The following is a 19,467-nucleotide window of genomic DNA, read 5'->3' as shown; positions in this document are numbered from 1 at the left end:
GGAGACTGTGTGCTAGCTAGCTAAGACTCCAGTATACAGAACCCTTTTCCCCTGCACGACAGGCACTGCTTTCCGGCAGTTCTTATTATATAATTGTGTTCGTGGGAAGTTAACTTTGTTTGATGGCACATAGCCTGAAGTTTCAGTTTGTTTTGTATTGTTTATTGTTTTGTCGGCATCATTTTGAGTTAATAAAGAGAAAATGTACGCTTTCCTACAACAGCAAAAAATACTTAAATACCTGTAATTTTGTGATTGAAACATTTAATTGAAATACTGTAGAATTCCTTTCATTCCTATGGATTACTGCTCCAACTGGGGAGCGCCAATATGGCCAACCGGTGGCTTCAAAGCCTCTCAACGGGTGGCTGAATTTTGGCCCATTCCTCCTGACAGAGCTGGTGTAACTGAGTCACGTTTGTAGGCCTCCTTGCTCACACACACTTATTCAGTTCTGCCCACAAATCTTCTATAGGACTGAGGTCAGAGTTTTGTGATGGCCACTCCAATACCTTGACTTTGTTGTCCTTAAGCCATTTTGCCACAATTTTGGAAGTATGCTTGGGGTCATTGTCCATTTGGAAGACTCATTTGCGACCAAGCTTTAACTTACTGACTTATATCTTGAGATGTTGCTTCAATATATCCACATAATTTTCCTGCTTTATAATGCCATCTATTTTATGAAGTGAACCAGTCCCTCCTGCAGCAAAGCACCCCCACAACATGATGCTGCCACCCCCGTGCTTCACGGTTGGGATGGTGTTCTTCAGCTTTACAAGCCTCCCCCTTTTTCCTCCAAACATAACAATGGTCAATATGGCGAAACAATTCTATATTTATTTCAGACCAGAGGACATTTCTCCAAAAAGTATGATCTTTATCCCCATGTGCAGTTGCAAACCGTAGTCTGGCTTTTATATGGTAGTTTTGGAGCAGTTGCTTATTCCTTGCTGAGCGACTTTTCAGGTTATGTCAATATAGGACATGTTTAACTGTGGATATGTTTTAATGACTCCAACCTAAGTGTATGTAAACTTCCGACTTCAACTGTATATGGGAGTGAGTTCTTCTCGAGGTGTGAATGGATGGTTCAGGGTTTTTAAGCTAGTGAGTTTTCCTTACTTTTTAGAGAAATATCATAATCAAGGTGCCATTATCCAGTTAACCAACTTGAATTAGTTTGTATTCAGTTGGTTCCATTCAAGAAGTAGCCCTGAATGGTCAGGCTGTGTGGGTCACACAACCCTATATTCCGTTTTGTGGAATCATCCGACAAAACACAAGAAAGAGGATGGAGGGAAGCTTAGCTTTTTAGTCTACCAGCTAAAAGCATTAAAGGGATTGTTCACCTAAATGACAAAATTACATATTGGTTTCCTTACCCTGTTAGTAGGCTATGGACAAGGTTTGACACCAATCCATGCTTTGGTTTTATTTCCCTGGTACTGTCTAATATTGGTACCATGGCTTGAATGGAATTTGTGACACAAATGCCACAAAGTCATGGTACCAATATTAGCATTTTTCATGCATCATGTTAAATCATCTATAAGTGACTTTGTTGAACTTCACAATCAATTCGAGATACTTTTGGATGATTTGGACATAATGCATGAAAAATGCTAATATCGGTACCTGTACATGGATTTGATAAGTGCCACAAATTCTAAAACGTTAACATTTGGAAACAATGCCAAGGAAATAAAACCAAAGCATGGATTGCTGTTATACCTTGTCCATAGACTGCTTACAAGGTAAAGAAACCAATGTGTAATTTAGTAATTTAGGTGAACTATCCCTTTAAATAGTGTGTGTGTGCTGTCGAAATTGCTTCACAGCTCTGCTTAAGTGGTCCATGCTGTGTTTTGATAAAGATAGAAGGCGATGTAAACGTAGTGGCACTCAGGAATGTTCTTTCCACACAGACCCGGTGGGAATGTTTTGAATTTCTTTCCAGTTTGGATCTCATTAACGTGTTGGCCAGTAAATCCTAATGGATCTTTAGAATTCCCCTGACCTCGAACCCCTGAAGCAGTCGTCCATCATAGATATGACTTCACAGCTCAGCACCTGCCGTAAAAGAGAGCAGAGGACACACTTGGATGCCCACTAAGACATACTTGTTGGTTATTTATTTACAAATGGTACATCAATTTCCTTCAATATAATACAGGAAGACAATTACTACTCTGGGGATTAAAAAAACTAAAATTACTACTCTTGGGATTAAAGACATTCCACAAATGTGCTTTTAACAAGGCATACCTGTTAATCAAAATGCATTCCAGGTGACTACTGTCACGTTGTGCGGGTTCTGTATGCAGGGCCTGCTGTATGTCAGCGTCCACGTCCCACACGATTGGCACGATGATACAGAACGGAGGGACGATGGGGGTCTCCTCTCCCTGCCTCTCCTCTGCGTCATAGAGATGAGACAGGGCGTCCATCCTCACATTCTTCGAGCCTGGCCTATAGGAAAGTGTGAATTGGAACCTGGTGCAGAATAGAGCCCACCTGGCCTGTCTCGGGTTTAGGCTCGAGACTGTACTCTAGGTTGTGGTGGTCCATCTACACCAGGAAAGGGTGTTTGGACCCCTCCAACCAGTGCCTCCATGCCTTCATAACCTTCTTGACCACCAAGAGTTCCCGGTCCCCTACATCGTAGTTCCTCTGGGCGGGGCTCAGCTGCTTGGAGTAGAAGGTGCAGGGCCGCAGCTTTGTAAGGGTTCCGGTGCACTGACACAGCACTACCCTGATTCCTACTTCACAGGCATCCACCTTGACGATGAAGGAGAGTGAGGGGTCAGGATGTGCCAGCATGGGAGCAGTAGTGAAGCGTGCCTTCAGTGTCTCGAACGCCCTCTCCGCCTCTGCTGTCCAACGAAGCCGCTGGGGACCTCCTCTCAACAGGAAGGTAAGAGTCTCGACCACCGTGCTGAAGCCCCAGATGAATCTCCGGAAATAGTTGGCAAACCCCAGGAATCGCTTGACTGCTTTCCTGGAGTTGGGGATGGGCCTTGACCTGACTGCGCTGACGCGTTGCTCCTCCTTCTCCACTCCCTCCGTGGATATGAGGTAGCCCAAAAAGGAAAGGGACCGCTGGAAAAACATTTTATTTTCTTGTTTAACATATAGATGATGCTCCAACAGTCTTCCCAGCACAGACCTGACCAACGAGACATGTTGTGTGAGGTCAGCAGAATAGACCAAAATGTTGTCTATATAAACCACAACGCCCTGTCCTAGCATTTCCCAAAACACTTCGTTAATAAAGGCCTGGAAGACTGAAGGCGCATTAGACAGGCCAAAGGGCATTACGAGATACTCATAATGCCCCGTGGTCATGGAAAGGCCGTTGCCTGCACGAATGCACACCAGATTGTAGGCGCTCCTCAAGTCCAGTTTGTGATCTACTGCGCCCCATGCATTTGTTTGAAGATGGTTGGGATGAGGGGTAAAGGATAGCTGAACTTAACAGTGGCTTTATTCAGTGTTCAATAATCAATGCAGGGGTGCAGTCTCCCATCTTTATTCTTAACAAAAAATTACCTAGAGGAGGCTGGTGACGTAGAGGGGCAGATAAAACCCTGCTGGAGGCTCTCTTGTACGTAAGTCTCCATGACCTCATTCTCCGCATAGGAGAGGGGTTAGACGTATACTTATCGGTGTGCAAAGTTTTAGACTGATCCAATGAACCATTGCATATCTGTTCAAAATGTTGTATCAAGACGGCCCAAATGTGCCTAATTGGTTTATAAATACATTTTCAAGTTCATAATTGTGAACTCTCCTCAAACAATAGCATGGTATTCTTTCACTGTAATAGCTACTGGAAATTGGACAATGCAGTTAGCTTAACAAGAATTTAAGCTTTCTGCCCATATCAGATATGTCTATGCTTGAAAAAATGGAGATTGATACTCACTATTTTTTACACTATTTAGTTGATATTTAAAATATTTTAAGGACTGGGGAGATTTTCAGGATAAAAAATAAATGGAATGGAGCTAAGCACAGGCAAAATCCTAGAGGTAAACCTGGTTCAGTGTGCTTTCCACCAGACACTTGGAGATTAATTTACAGCAGGACAATAACCTAAAACGCAAGGCCAAATCAACACTGGAGTTGCTTACCAAGAAGACAGTGAATGTTCCTGAGTGGCGAAGTTACAGTTTTTACTTAAATCTGCTTGAAAATCTTTGGCAAGACCTGAAAATGGTTGGCAAGCCATGATCAACAACCAATTTGACAGAGCCTGAAGAATTTTGAAAAGAACATTGGACAAATGTTGCGCAATCTAGGTGTGGAAAGCTCTGAGAGACTTACCCAGAAAGACTCACAGCTGTAATCGCTGCCATATGTGCTTCTATAAAGTATGGACTCCGAGGTGTGAATACTTATGTTAATGAGATATTTCTGTATTTACGCCTGAAGGTACCACGAACAATAGTACGAGTATAAACATCATGGAACCACGCAGCCATCATACCGCTCAGGAAGGAGACGTGTTCTGTCTCCTAGAGATGAATTTACTTTGGTGCGAAAAGTACAAATCAATCCCAGAACAACAGCAAAGGACCTTGTGAAGATGCTGGAGGCAACAGGTACAAAAGTATCTATATCCACAGTAAAACATGTCCTATATCGACACAACCTAAAGGCCGCTCTGCAAGGAAGAAGCGACTGCTCCAAAACCGCCATAAAAAAAAGCCAGACTACAGTTTGCAACTGCACATGGGGACAAAGATCATACTTTTTGGAGAAATGTCCTCTGGTCTGATGAAACAAAAATAGAACTGTTTGGCCATAATGACCATCATTATTTCAAATCAAATCCAATCCAAAATTAAATCTTGGTGATCTCATCTACAAAATAGCTTCCAATACTCTACTCAGCAAACTGGATGCAGTCTATCACAGTGCCATCCGTTTTGTTACCAAATCACCTTATACCACCCACGACTGCGACCTGTATGCTCTAGTCGGTTGGCCCTCGCTACATATTCGTCACCAGACCCACTGGCTCCAGGTCATCTATAAGTCTATGCTAGGTAAAGCTCCGTCTTATCTCAGTTCACTGGTCACGATAACAACACCCACCTGTAGCACATGTTCCAGCAGGTATATCTCACTGATCACCCCCAACACCTCATTTGGCCGCCTTTCCTTCCAGTTCTCTGCTGCCAGTGACTGGAACGAATTGCAAAAATCGCTGAAGTTGGAGACTTTTATTTCCCTCACCAACTTTAAACATCAGCTATCCGATCGCTGCAGCTGTACATAGTCCATATGTAAATAGCCCACCCAATCTACCTACCTCCTCCCCATACTGTTTATATTTATTTACTTTTCTGCTCTTTTGCACACCAGTATCTCTACTTGCACATCATCATCTGCACATTTATCACTCCAGTGTTAATCTGCTAAATTGTAATTATTCGCTCCTATGGCCTATTTATTGCCTACCTCCTCATGCCTTTTGCACACACTGTATATAGACTCTTTTTTTATACTGTGTCATTGACTTATTAATTGTGTTATTGGCTTGTTTATTGTTTACTCCATGTGTAACTCTGTGTTGTCTGTGTCACACTGCTTTGCTTTATCTTGGGCAGGTCGCAGTTGCAAATGAGAACTTGTTCTCAACTAGCCTACCTGCTTAAATAAAGGTGAAATAATTTTAATTTGTTTATGTTTGGAGGAAAAAGGGGGAGGCTTGCAAGCCGAAGAACACCATCCTAACTGTGAAGCACAGGGGTGGCAGCATCATGTTGTGGGGGTGCTTTGTTGCAGGATTGACTGGTGCACGTCACAAAATAGATGGCATCATGAGAATGGAAAATTATGTGGCTATATTGAAGCAACATCTCAAGACATCAGGATGTTAAAGCTTGATCGCAAATGGGTCTTCCAAATGGACATTGACCCCAAGCATACTTCCAAAGTTGTGGCAAAATGGCTTAAGGACAACAAAGTCAAGGTATTGGAGTGGCCATCACAAAGCCCTGACGTCAGTCCTATAGAACATTTGTGGGCTAACTGAAAAAGTGTGTGTGAGCAAGGAGGCCTACAAACCTGACTCAGTTACACCAGCTCTGTCAGGAGGAATGGGCCAAAATTCACCCAACTTATTGTGTGAAGCTTGTGGAAGGCTATACGAAATGTTTGACCTAAGTTAAACAAGTTCAAGTCAATGCTACCGAATACTAATTGAGTGTATGTAAACTTCTGAACCACTGGGAATGTGATGAAAGAAATAAAAGCTGAAATGAATCATTCTCTCTAGTATTATTCTGACATTTCACATTCTTAAAATAAAGTGTCAACCCTAATTAACCTAAAACAGGGAATATTTACTGGGATTAAATCTCAGGAATTGTGAAAAACTGAGTTTAAATGTATTTGGCTGAGGTGTATGTAAACTTTCGACTTCAACTGTAGGTAACATCAGTGACAAAAGGCAACACAAGCATTTTTTGGTTATTTAATATAGTAAAAATATCCAAATACATTAAGCTGTCATTTCTGTTGATTTATATTGCTAAGAGGTTAATGATCTGAATAATATATATTAAATTACAATATAAAGGCAACATGCAACAATTTCAAAGATTTTACTGAGTTACAGTTCATATAAAGAAATCAGTCAATTGAAAAAATTAATTTGGCCCTAATCTATGGATTTCACATGACTAGAGATACAGATATGCATCTGTTGGTCACAGACTCCTTTTTTTAAGTTAGGGGTGTGGATCAGAAAACCAGTCACTATTAGGTGCGACCACCATTTACCTCATGCAGTGTGACACATACCCTTCGCATAGAGTTTATCAGGCTGTTGATTGTGGCCTGTGGAATGTCCCACTCCTTTTCAATGGCTCTGCGAAGTTGCTGGATATTGGCGGGAACTGGAACACACTGTTGTACACGTCAATCCAGAGCATCCCAAACATGCTCAATGGGTGACATGTCTGTTGAGTATGCAGGCCATGGAAGAACTGGGACATTTTCAGCTTCCAGGAATTGTGTATAGATCCTTGCTACATGGGGCTTTGCATTATCATGCTTAAACATGAGGTGATGGAGGGAGAATCACACGACAATGGGCCTCAGGATCTCATTACGGTATCTCTGTGCATTCAAATTGCCATCGATAAAATGCAATTGTGTTTGTTGTCCATAGCTTATGCCTGCCCCTATCATAACCCCACCGCCACCATGGGGCACCCTGTTCACAACATAGACTTCATCAAACTGCTTGCCACAGGATGCCAATTGAAACCGGGATTCATCTGTGAAGAGCTCATTTCTCCAGAGTGCCAGTGGTCGTGGAAGGTAAGCATTTCCCCACTGAAGTCGGTTACGACAACAAACTACAGTCAGGTCAAGACCCTGTTGAGGACGACGAGCATGCAGATGAGCTTCCCTGAGAATGGTTTCTTACAGTTTGTGCAGAAATTATTTGGTTGTACAAACCCAGTTTCATCAGCTGTCCAGGTGGCTGGTCTCAGACGATCCCGCAGGTGAAGAAGCCGGATGTGGAGGTCCTGGGCTGGCGTGGTTACACGTGGTCTACAGTTGTGAGGCCGGTTGGACATACTGCAAAATTCTCAAAAACAACGTTGGAGGCAGCTTATGGTAGAGAAATGAACATTCCTGCAGTCAGCATGACAATTGCACGCTCCTTAAAAACTGTGACAGTGTGTTGTGTGACAAAACTGCATATGTTAGAGTGGCCTTTTATTGTCCCCATCACAAGGGGGGACACCTGTGTGATGATCATGCTGTTTAATCAGTTTCTTGATATGCCACACCTGTCAGGTGGATGGATTATATTGGCAAAGGAGAAATGCTCACTAACAGAGATGTGCACAAAATCTGAGAGAAATATGCTTTTTGTGTGTATGGAACATTTTTGGGATCATGTTGCGTTAATATTTTTGTTCAATATATATTTTTTAATTGTCTGGTCAAAAAACAACATTTTCGTAGAAAGACCCATGTAACAAGGCACAGGTGATGTCCCTGGTGTTTTATCTTAAAGGCCACTTATTGTCATCTGGAAGAATCAAGGTGGCCTGTGGGTTCTGTGTTCATGAACTTGACTGTATTTGATCACAAACAAACACCTCTGCACTTTAGTAAGGACATCTCACATACACTATGTGTCTTGTCCATCATAACAGAATGACAAAGTTATCCGTGAAATCCAATGCCTGAGAAATTCAGAACATTTAGCTTCATGAAACCGAGTGTCTCTAAAGAGGTTACTTCTTTGAAGTAGGCTACTACTCCTCTGGGGAGGTACCTGATCTGGTATCTTGTACCAAGACTACAAAGGCATTTCTCACTTTACAGAGGCCTATAAAATGCCATGCACTATGAGTTAATGGGTGTGGGGAATGGAAAGTGAGCATTTAGGAAAAGTCGAGAATTTAAATTATTCTCATATACAGGGGATAGTGGATCAGATCAGTAACTATGATGGTACTGAATGTTCCACTTGCCTGAACCACTTTGGCACCTGGATGTGTTGATGATGTGCGGGACGTGTTGATGTGTTTGTTCTGTGCTAAGCGGCTCCTGGGTCGGTGGGCTGCCGGGGTATTCCAGCTATGCGTGTCTGAGGGGAAACAGGACAGAGGCAATCATTCATCCTGCCTTCTATCTACCCGCCTGCCATCCCCCCACCCACAATGGGCCACATCCTCTCTCTCTTTCTCTCTGTCAGTCTCTCACACACACTCTCTCTCTCTCTCTCTCTCTCCCTCTCTCTCTCTCTCTCTCTTGCTCTCTCGCTGTCTCCGTGATGAATTAACTGCCATGGAACAAAGCCAATCAGAGAGAAAAGTACAAGACAAAGACCAAAAAACAACAACCCTGAAAAACCGACAGGGGCTTCATTCCTGTCAACAGTTCATCCATTAGAGCCAATCTTGAAGGTGGGTGGCCCTAGCTGGGGAGTGGTAGGGTATGTGTGTGGAAGTGTGGGGGTAGTTCAGCTCAGAGTGACCCCACACTGAACTGTAAGGGAAGTATAGGAGTGCAGAGTGGTGGTGTTGGTGAGAGAGAAGGATTGGATGTGTGTGGTGGGGGTGGGGGGGGTGGGTGGGTGGGTGGTGGGGGGGGTGAAGGGAGGAGAGGAAGAAAAAAAAGCTGGAGAGCACTTTCTGGAGAAGGTTCAGTTATGAAAACAAAAGTATTGTAACAGATGGGGCCAGCTGCACCTTGGAAACAGCATAAAAGCGGGTCCGGGAGAGCCAAGGGAGCTTATCAGCCTCACAGGAGAGCCAGAGGGACGCTGACTGACGGGGCTCGCGGCGGCAGACACACACTTTAGCACTGCGGGGGGAGATATAAAAGCACTCTCACACACAAGGTCCAGCCGTCTGGCACACTCCACACTTCACTGAAGGGCTCCGTTTGACTTGGGTGTGAGTTTCTCATCACGGAGAATGCTTCCTCCAAAACACCACACGACTCAACTTGAAAGGTTTTAGAGGAAAAAGAGATAGTTAATTTGGACAGCATATGACCACAAACATTCCCTCTCTTTAAAGATTGGATGTTTTTTGGGCTAAGTAGCAGCCAGGTTTTGGGGGTACTTTTGTGATGTGGATATTAATGGTGGACGGGCACTGTCAATCTGTTCGCAGAGGAAAAGATAGAAAGACAGGAACGTTTTTGAATTCTAACCCACTGTTATTGTGACTATTTTAACACCTTTTAAAAAAAATCGTCTTTCATCTTTTTCACATTCTCCACAACTTATCCAAACCAAGTATTGAAAAACGGAGGTATTGAAGCGAAGATGGACTCCTCATTCACCTCAGAGATGTTTTACAATGCGGGGTCGATCGCAGCCCCCACCGCCAGTTACCTGGACGAGGACATCTATCTGCAGGAGGATCTGGATGTGTTCAGTGTGACCATGGCTGTTCTCTACCTGGTTGTGTGCATCGTAGGGCTGGCTGGGAACACCCTGGTCATCGTAGCCGTCTTAAAGCTGGACAAGATGGCTTCCGCCACCACGGTCTACATCTTTAACCTGGCCTTGGCCGACGCCCTATTCATGGTGGGCCTCCCCTTTATCGCCATCCAGAACTTCCAGAACCACTGGGCCTTTGGGGACCTGGCCTGCAAGCTGGTCATGGTCCTGGATGGCATCAACCAGTTCACCAGCGTCTTCTGCCTGACCGTGATGAGTATTGACCGCTACATGGCGCTGGTCGACCCACTGCGGTTCGCCCGCTGGCGCACGCCTAGGCGGGCCAAGATTGTCAGCGGCTTCCTGTGGCTGTTCTCTCTGCTGCCTGTCCTCCCCATGGCCATTCACTTCTCGGCCAGGGACGGCCTGTGCACGGTGGACCCCCACGTGACCTCTGACTCCTGGTGGCTGGCCTTCCTCAGCTACACTTTTGTCCTGGGCTTCGCTCTGCCCTCCCTGGTCATGACTGTCTCCTACACTGCCCTGGTGGTCACCCTGAGGACTCACCGTTGCCAGGCCAGCTCCCCAAGCCAGGAGAGTCATTGCCTAGAGACCCAGGTCACCAAGATGGTGGTAGCAGTGGTGCTGGTGTTCGGCGTGTGTTGGCTGCCTTTCTACACCTTCAACTTCTGCTCTCTCTACCGTATGGACCTGGTGTTGACCTTCGCCAGGGGCTTTGAGTTCGTGGTGCTGCTGTCATACTCCTGGAGCTGTGCCAACCCCATACTGTACGCCTGCCTCTCCGAATCCTTTGGACGCCACTTCCTCACCCTCCTCTGCCCCACCAAAAGGTCTCCCAGCGTACACTGCAACCCTGACACGGAGCGCTATGACCTCAATGACACGAACGGGAGGGACATCAGTGTGGTGGCGTAGAGAAGCCAGAAAAAAAAATCACATCAGCCTCAAGGTACAATGTGGAAATGTGGAAACCTTTTTGTGTACGTATGTACCATATGCAAACTTGCCCTATCAATTATTACCTTCATTATTGTGTATATAAGGAGGTCGGTAAAGATTAGTGTTTTTCTATACAAGTGTTTCTGTTGTTTTTCTACTGGATAATATACTTTATATTTCCGCTCTGCTCTGGCTTTTTCCTCAGATTTGACTTCTAACACAGCTGTTGTGCGTTGGCCCCGCTGCTCTAGCACACCATTTGATTTTCCATAACTCATGAAATGAAGCATAAATGATGTGACAACAGAGAGGCGGTGAAAGGTGGCATGTAAACAAGATAGCAGCTATGTGTTGCTGGCCAAGACAATGAGCTCCCAGAAGACCCACAGAAGTTGACTCAATGACTTTTGGGGTGATGTCATGGTTGTCATGGAAGTCAGCTCAGAGTTGATTTCTTTAGGGGAAATTCTTACTACAGAACTGTTTGGGGTGAGATACGAAGGACAAGACGAAAAGGTGTTTGGTTCATCCCAAGAATAGTCCTATTGGATGTTCATAGAGTAAGAATGTTCATACTGTAACTATGAATGGTTTATACTTATTAAAATGCTTGTTGTATGTGGCTTAATATTTTTAAGTTATTCAGTCTTAACAGGGTACATTTTGTATTAGTTATAATTTAGTCGCTTTTGCCTAAATTAAATAGAATGAGTTTTCCTGACGGAGGAAGATGAATGAAAAATATATTACTTTATGTAAACTTTATGATCAAGCAACTGATTCTTTATCAAGACAATGGACCAAGAAAATACAAGCTAGAGATTGATGGTATAATCATCGTCATAATTCAAATCATAACCATCACCGCCATCGTCATCAACACATTTTTTTGTAGTTGCTTTCATGTTGCAATTAAGCTCAACTTATTGTTATGTCAAATTAGTTTCACAGTTTACAAATATTGTTTATGGATACGTATTACACATTGTTGCTTGAATCTCACTCACTCACTTACTCACTACTGTATCCTCACCTTCCTGTTTTAAATCTCACATGAGAGAAAGCTAACTGAAGGAATTTTCCATTAAAACATACAGATCACAATGTTGGGTTTTTCTACTTAGGTTTGTTACAAAAATAAATCATCTGTGAGGCTCAAGTTAGTGAACTATTTAGTTATACAGTATGTGTGTATGACTATAGCCTCCTGGTTCACACTGAGCGTACCAAACATTAGGAACACCTGCTCTTTCCATGACATAGACTAACCAGGTGAATCCAGGTAAAAGCGATGATCCCTTATTAAATCCACTTCAATCAGTGTAGATGTAGGGGAGGAGACTGGTTAAAGAATGGTTTTCAAGCCTTGAGACAATTGAGATATGGATTGTGTATGTGTGCCATTCAGAGGGTGAGTGGGCAAGACAAAATATTGAAGTGCCTTTGAACGGGGTATGGTAGTAGGTGCCAGGTGCACCGGTTTCAGTGTCTCAAGAACTGCAACGCTGCTGGGTTTTTCACACTCAAACGTTTCCGGCGTGTATCAAGAATGGTCCACCACCCAAAGGACATCCAGCCAATTTGATACAACTGTGGGAAGCATTGGAGTCAACATGGGCCAGCATCCCTGTGGAACACTTTCGACACCTTGTAGAGTCCATGTCCCGACAACTTGAGGCTGTTTTGAGGGCAAAAGGGGGTGCATCTCAATATTAGGAAGTGCAACAATATGTTTCTAATATTTTGTACATTCCATGTATAAACAGTTTGCTTGTGGTGAATTGTGTGGTGAGTTTGCACTATGAGATGTTCTGACCAACTTTCTGTTACAATTTGTGGTTCTCTGTGAAGCCTAGTGTAGAGCTGCTCTGAGATTAAATATTTACGACCTGAGCCCTATACTACGAATCAGGTTTGAAGAGTTAGTTTAGTAACTTTGGTCAGCTCTGACTTCAACTCGAGATGACCAAGACCATGAAGGTGGCTTACCTTTTAGCCAGGTGAATTTCTATGACAACGAATCCTTCCATGGCCGTGGGAAGATTGGAGGTGCTGAGCCACGAGTTGAGGACCAGTAAAATTAAATACCCTCCCTCTCACAAAGATTGTCATCATCACCTTCATTTGATGAAGACGACTGATTAAATATTTTATTAATCAAATTTGTCATGTGTAATGTTAGAATACATGTCACATTACACACTTAGTGATGACAGCAGTTGCTTCCAAATGTAACGTTATTTTTGCACGTTTGTATTTAGAAATGTGTGAAAGGCAAACTGACAGCCGCAACCAACCATAGAAATATAATCCATAGATGGCAGTTCCCATTCAAGGGGCTCCCTAAAAACACAGCACTTCGATACATCTGTATTGAAGTGGCGTGTTTTTATGGAATATCTCCCATTCAAGTCAAGACTGTCACCCATCGTTAGCGTACCCATGGGTTTAGCAGTGAAATTCCCAGGTTTAGAGGTTCCAAAATCCTTCTAGGAATTATACGTCTATGGCCACAACTCAACAAGGTGTTCCACAGATGGAAGAAGGAGCGACGGGAGTGGGAAAAGGGTACTTGTGCATTGAGAAGCACACCAAATCCCACCAAAGACGGCATTAAAAACAAGTCATAAAATAAAAATGGCCTATTTCACACCATAGCCTGCTGAATGTGCAAGATAACTTTTCATTCATTTTGATTTCAGAACAACTGAAAATGTTGCGCTGACTTGCCCATGGATTGATGTTTCAGCATTGTCTCAACGAAGAGTTCGCCATTCAACTAGCCATGTGCGACATGCACGCAAAGATACAAGCCTGCTAGAGTTAGCGGCAAGTGGACAAGCTATATCCACCTTCGTAGGATGAAGCCTGACCTGGAATGTGAAGCTAACTGAAGCTGGCTAGATTTATAAAAGCCTAAGTAGATCTAGCTTGCTTCGTAGTATACCACTCTGATAACTAGGGCCTTGGACTGACTTGTGTCTGGCATGTGGACTATGTTAAAGAAGCAATAAAATATCAAATGTGCAGCGTTTACAGTAAGTTTTAAGAGGAGTTCCACTGGTTAAAATGTGCCCCTCTTTAAGGGTTCACTGGCAGATTTCAAACGTGTGTGCTTCTGGTACATTGTCACTTGTTTTTTTTTTTTGTTTTTACGAGTTCATATTGCAAAGGGAAGACATTCCAAAAGATTCTGAAGTTTTTGTTTTTCTGAAGCGCGCTTGATCAATGTCAAGGGTCAATAGGGGCGTGTTTGCTCATTCTGGGTTTGAACAACATAAAATGAAGAGAGACTGTGACTCTAAGGTTGTATATGTGCAGCTCTATGATGTGCAAATCTGTAGGGATTATGGGATTATGGAAATGGGTCCATGAGGGTCAGTGCAAATAAAACATTTGAACGGTCATCTTCCAATAAGGTTTTAATTAAAGACTTTGCTTAATGTTGCAGACGATTCGTTTTCCTTGTTATTTTTGCTAGATGCGATCCAACCTTCCCTCTTCTTCAGTAATTAGAAGCAGCTGCTAACTGCCGGTGACAGACAGCAGTAAAGAATAATAATGGCCACCACGGGAGTGTGGGTGGGAAATGAATCAATAAAGTTCAATTACACAATCCATGTCTAATAGCTATCAGCTGTCTTCAATGACTCTCTCTCTCTCACACACACACACACACACACACACACACAGCACCTAATTTTTCATCCTCAGGCAGATATCCATTGCATTCTGAAATTATTCAGACCCCTTGACTTTTTCCACATTTTGTTATGTTGAAGCCTTATTCTAAAATGGATTAAATTGTTTTTATCATTCATCAATCTACAAACAATACACCATAATGACTAAGATTTTTTTTGTTTGATGATATTTTGGCAAATGTTTAAAAAAAAATAAAAAACTGAAATATTACATTTACATAAGTATTCAGACCCTTTACTCAGTACTTTTTTGAAGCCCCTTTGGCAGTGACTACAGTCTCGAGTCTTCTTGGGTATGACGCTACAAGTCCAGTCTGAGGTCCTGAGAGCTCTGGAGCAGGGTTTCATCAAGGATCTCTCTATACTTTGCTCCATTCATCTTTCCCTTGATCCTGACTAGTCTCCCAGTCCCTGCCACTGATGCTGCCAGCACAATTCTTCACCGTAGAGATTGTGCCAGGTTTCCTCCAGACGTGACGCTTGGTTTCCATCTTGGTTTCATCAGACAAGATAGTCTTGTTTCTCATGGTCTGAGAGTCCTTTAGGTGCCTTTAAGCAAAGTCCAAGCAGCTGTCATGTGCCTTTTACTGAGGAGTGGCTTCCCTCTGGCCACTCTACCATAAAGGCCTGATTGGTGGAATGCTGCAGAGATGGTTGTCCTTCTGGAAAGTTCTCCTAACTCCACAGAGAAACTATGGAGCTCTGTCAGAGTGACCATCGGGTTCTTGGTCACCTCCCTGACCCTTTTCCCACGATTGCTCAGTTTGGCCGGGCGGCCAGCTCTAGGAAGGGTCTTGGAGGTTCCAAACTTCTTCCATTTACAATTGATGGTGGCCACTGTGTTCTTGGGGACCTTCAATGTTGCAAAAAATGGTTGATTACCTTCCCAAAATCTGTGCCTTGACACAATCCTATCTCGGAGCTCTGCGGACAATTCCTTCGATCTCATGGCTTGGTTTTTGCTCTGAAATGCACTGTCAACTTTGGGACCTTATATAGACAGATGTGTGCCTTTCCAAATCATGTCCAAATCATGTCCAACCAATTTACCACGCCAATCAAGTTGTAGAAACATCTCAAGCATTACACCCTGATCTGTTTCACCTGTCCTTGTGATTGTCTCCACCCCCATCCAGGTGTCACCCATCTTCCCTATTACCCTCAGTGTATTTATACCTGTGTTCTCTGTTTGTCTGTTGCCAGTCTGTCTTGTCTTGCCAAGTCAACCAGTGTTTTTCCAAGCTCCTGTTCTTCCTAGCCTCTTTTCTCTAGTCCTCCCGGTCCTGACCTTTTGCGTGCCCTGACACTGAGCTCGCCTGCCTGACCATTCTTTCTGCCCCTGACCTCGAGCCTGCCTGCCGCCTTGTACTGTTTTGACCCTGACCTAGTTATGAACTCTTGCCTGTCTCTGGCCTTCCCCTCATTGTTCAATAAATATCAGAGACTCAAACCATCTGCCTCCTGTGTCTGCATCTGGGTCTCGCCTTGTGTCGTTATAGATGCACCTGAGCTCAATTTCGAGACTTATAGCAAAGGGTCTGAATACTTATGTAAATAAGGTATTTTTTGTTTTGTTTTTTTATAAAATTGCAAACATTTCTAAAAACCTGTTCTCGCTTTGTGTTTATTGTGTGTAGATTGATGAGGAAATGTTTTTATTAAATTAATATTACAATAAGGCTGTATCGTAACATAGTGTGGAAAAGGGGAAGGTTTCTGAATACTTTCCGAATGCACTGTAACTGAAATTTAGTGAACAGTGTAGAATTTTAGCAAACAGGCTAATTTCCACTAGATATCACAGCCACAAAGCCAGAATAGTTTGACAGCAAATGCCGCACCGGCGGGATAAATGAATAGCCAAATATCACAGCCAATCACAACACTGTGAAACACTATCATTCCACTATCAGTTGCAGATGTATTATGGACATGTTCTGTAATTACAGTGCAAAAAAACAGTTTTTGTAATTGTTTTCTGCCATACATAGAGTCCCTCTTCTATGCCAGGGTTTACCAAACTCTGCCCTGGGGGTCCCCCCTTGGTGCACATTTTGGTTTTTGCCCTAGCACTACACAGCTGATTCGATAATCAAAGCTTGACGATGAATGGTTATTTGAATCAGCTGTGTAGTGCTAGGGCAAATAACAAAATGTTCGCCAAGGGGGGACCCCAGGGTAGAGTTTGGTAAACCCTGCTCTATGCTACCATTTGGGTTTAACCCAAGAATACAACTCTAAATTAATATGAAGATATGGCATTGCAATTGCTACTTTCTGAACCAAGAGATTTATTTGGCACATTCCTGGAAAAAATTTATCATAGAATTGCCCCAACTCTGCAAAGGGGCTGTACTATTTGGTGAGTCAATGCATACCATGGTCATGACGATATCGGAATCCTTGTGTGTCCCGGTCCTGTGGTGTCAAAGAATCACAACGCGTCCTCTTAACGCGCCACACACTCACCACTCTCTGCAACGTTTGGCGAGGGAAGACATAGAGAGCAAAGAGAGAATCAATGTTTAAAAAAAAGCAGATGACCCGAGATGTGAAGATGACATGCATCCAACTCAGCCCAGAGCGGAGTGTCCTTCAGATGCAAAGTTGTTCCCTACAGCCTCTGGCCCTCAATCCTGGTGCAAGCCCCCACACATCCACTCAAGCATCCTTACAAACAACTGTCAGTGGTTATGAGATAGATCATTTCAGTTTCAAAATACTTTCATTTGTAATGTTGCTAAGGCCAACCAATGAAGGATGGGAAGCTTCAGGGCGCAAAATGATTCATCACAAAACCTTGATATTGTAAAAGAGCATGGGTTTTTAACTACCCACATTTTGTGGAATAGCCATGATTTATGCATCAGAGATTTGAAACGGTGGTCACTGTTGGTCCAGCAGCATCGCCATTGTTAGGGGTTGGCTTCCGGGGCTGTAGCCCTGAATGTTTTTGGTCTAGCCGCCAACCTTTTGATGGTCAAAGAATTGTGAAATTGAAGGCTGTAAAAAAAAAGGTACATGTGCTTTAGGACCTGGTGGACACCTTGGAATGGGTGGGCAGGCTGTTTGGGGGGTATGGAGGTTTTTGGCATTACAGTGTAGATGTATGTGTTCCAGCAGGACACTCAAATTAGTATGATATGGTTACATAAGATAGATGATTACTTAAGGCAAACATTAAAGGAGGGAGAGAGGGAAGGAAGGAAGGAAGGTGGATGTATAACGCAAACTTCTAGCAACCAAACTTCTAGCAAACCAAAGGTTCGACTCTCATCACGGACAACTTTTGTATTTAAGCTAATTAGCAACTATGCAATTACTTACTACTTTTCAACAGCTTATCATGTTAGCTAACTCTTCTCTTCTTTAAACCTTAACCATTTAACCAAACTCCTAACCTTAACCCTAACCTTCACCCCTAACCCTTAGCCTAGCTAACATTAGCCACCTAGCTAATGTTAGCATTAGCCAACTAGCCACTTAGCTAATGTTAGCCACAACAACTTGGAATTCGTAACATATGTATTGCAAATTCGTAACATATTGTATGAATTGTCATTCGTAATATATCATACAAAATAGATGATGAACAACCACATATTAATACATACCATACCAAACATAACATATCATACTAATTTGAGTGTCCCAGATTTTAGTTTATTATGTCTACCCCTGAGTCCAGGTTGGTTCCAGAGTAGAGAGACCCACAGTCACTACTGGAATTGAAAACTGGCAGTGTCTGCTGTGGCAGGAGGGAAGGTACCAGTTACCTGAATTATATTAGATTTATATTGTATAGGCTTCTGAATAGAATTGACATGAGTAGATTCTTATAGTATTTTTTTCAACATTCTTATAAGATTCCATTCCTCAATGTTCATCTCAAAGTGTATTTAACTATTGAAATTCCTTTTTTCTCTCTCCGAAGGGCCCCGGCCACTAGGGCTCTCAATTTACTGTTGAGAGTTAGAATAGTAGAATACACAAGTTGCAATTTCAACATTTGACTGTGCTTCAGCAGTTTTTATCTTGTTATGTCAGTCATGGACAGTCACTCAATTAGTCATGTCAGCTAACAATTTTTAGATTGGTAGTTAGTCTAGCCAGCTATCTAAACTTGTAGTAATCATGGCCGAATACCAACACAGCACGCAGGGCAAGAACCCAGGGGCCCTGACCTCCAGGGGGCCCCCAATGATTTTGTTAGTCACTCTCACTATCATTAACATGGTATAAGTATTGACAAAATGTGTAAAAGTGCAGGAAATTAGCTTTAAAACTGCAAAAATGTCTCTCCATCCCATTGCAAAATTGGCAGAACTGCAGGAAATTAGCTGTAAAAGTGCACATTTTCTTTCTCTGCCCCATGGCAAAATTAGTAGGATTGCATGACTTTAAAAAATATGTACATGTATATACCAAGGTCTGTGTGGCTTTCTACATTGCTAACAGTTAACACTTACTTTGATATCAGCTCTATGTTCAACTCCAAAACTGTTGTCTTGGTGGGTGAAGGCTTACTGGAGAGTTTGTTTACTTTTTTTCAAGGCTTTTAACAGTGTTTAGGTCTAGAGAACGCTTGTGGCTACCAAATCTTTTCAGAAGAATTTCTCCTTTCGTGGTTCAATATAACGTCTGGTTGCACTCAATCTGTCGTATTGTAGCTCTCATATAAACACAGAAAATGCTCCGGTCTGGGTGACTGAGGCAACCGTTACAATTAAGGTCATTAGTTAGTATGAGCACATATCCCCCTACAAAATATGAGAGCGAGGAACTCTATGGCAGTTTCCTCCACGCAGGTCGATGTCCAGACACTGACGCACAACCCTAACCCTGTTGGGGGAGTTTGGTGAGGAGGGGAGG

The 19,467-nt window shown here is 43.0% G+C and overlaps 1 protein-coding gene and 1 long non-coding RNA gene across 3 annotated transcripts; one reads left to right on the top strand and one right to left on the bottom strand.

Annotated features, from left to right (window-relative positions):
• Positions 1 to 7,917: 7,917 nt before the first annotated feature.
• On the bottom strand, positions 7,918 to 19,407 carry LOC112224199. Its single transcript, XR_002949438.1, has 3 exons — positions 19,065 to 19,407; positions 16,974 to 17,070; positions 7,918 to 8,626 (listed from the first exon to the last, which is right to left on the bottom strand). It is a non-coding gene; the product is annotated as an uncharacterized LOC112224199 (long non-coding RNA).
• On the top strand, positions 9,143 to 11,995 carry LOC112224198 (somatostatin receptor type 2). 2 transcript variants are annotated; one of them, XR_002949437.2, is made up of 2 exons: positions 9,143 to 10,932; positions 11,097 to 11,995. XR_002949437.2 is itself a non-coding variant. In XM_024387603.2 (2 exons), the coding sequence occupies exon 1, from the start codon at positions 9,815 to 9,817 to the stop codon at positions 10,865 to 10,867; it is 1,053 nt and encodes a 350-aa protein (XP_024243371.1). In that variant the 5' UTR covers positions 9,144 to 9,814; the 3' UTR covers positions 10,868 to 10,901; positions 11,097 to 11,995. The 2 variants fall into 2 exon arrangements, 1 of the variants encoding a protein (XP_024243371.1); XM_024387603.2 differs by having other exon boundaries at positions 9,144 to 10,901.
• Positions 19,408 to 19,467: the final 60 nt, after the last annotated feature.

The sequence above is a fragment of the Oncorhynchus tshawytscha genome, linkage group LG25 (genome assembly GCF_018296145.1).
Source record: "Oncorhynchus tshawytscha isolate Ot180627B linkage group LG25, Otsh_v2.0, whole genome shotgun sequence".
In the NCBI taxonomy this organism is placed as follows: Eukaryota; Metazoa; Chordata; class Actinopteri; order Salmoniformes; family Salmonidae; genus Oncorhynchus; species Oncorhynchus tshawytscha.
The sequence above is the reverse complement of the archived record's forward strand: the minus strand, read 5'-3'. Positions and strand labels throughout refer to the sequence as shown.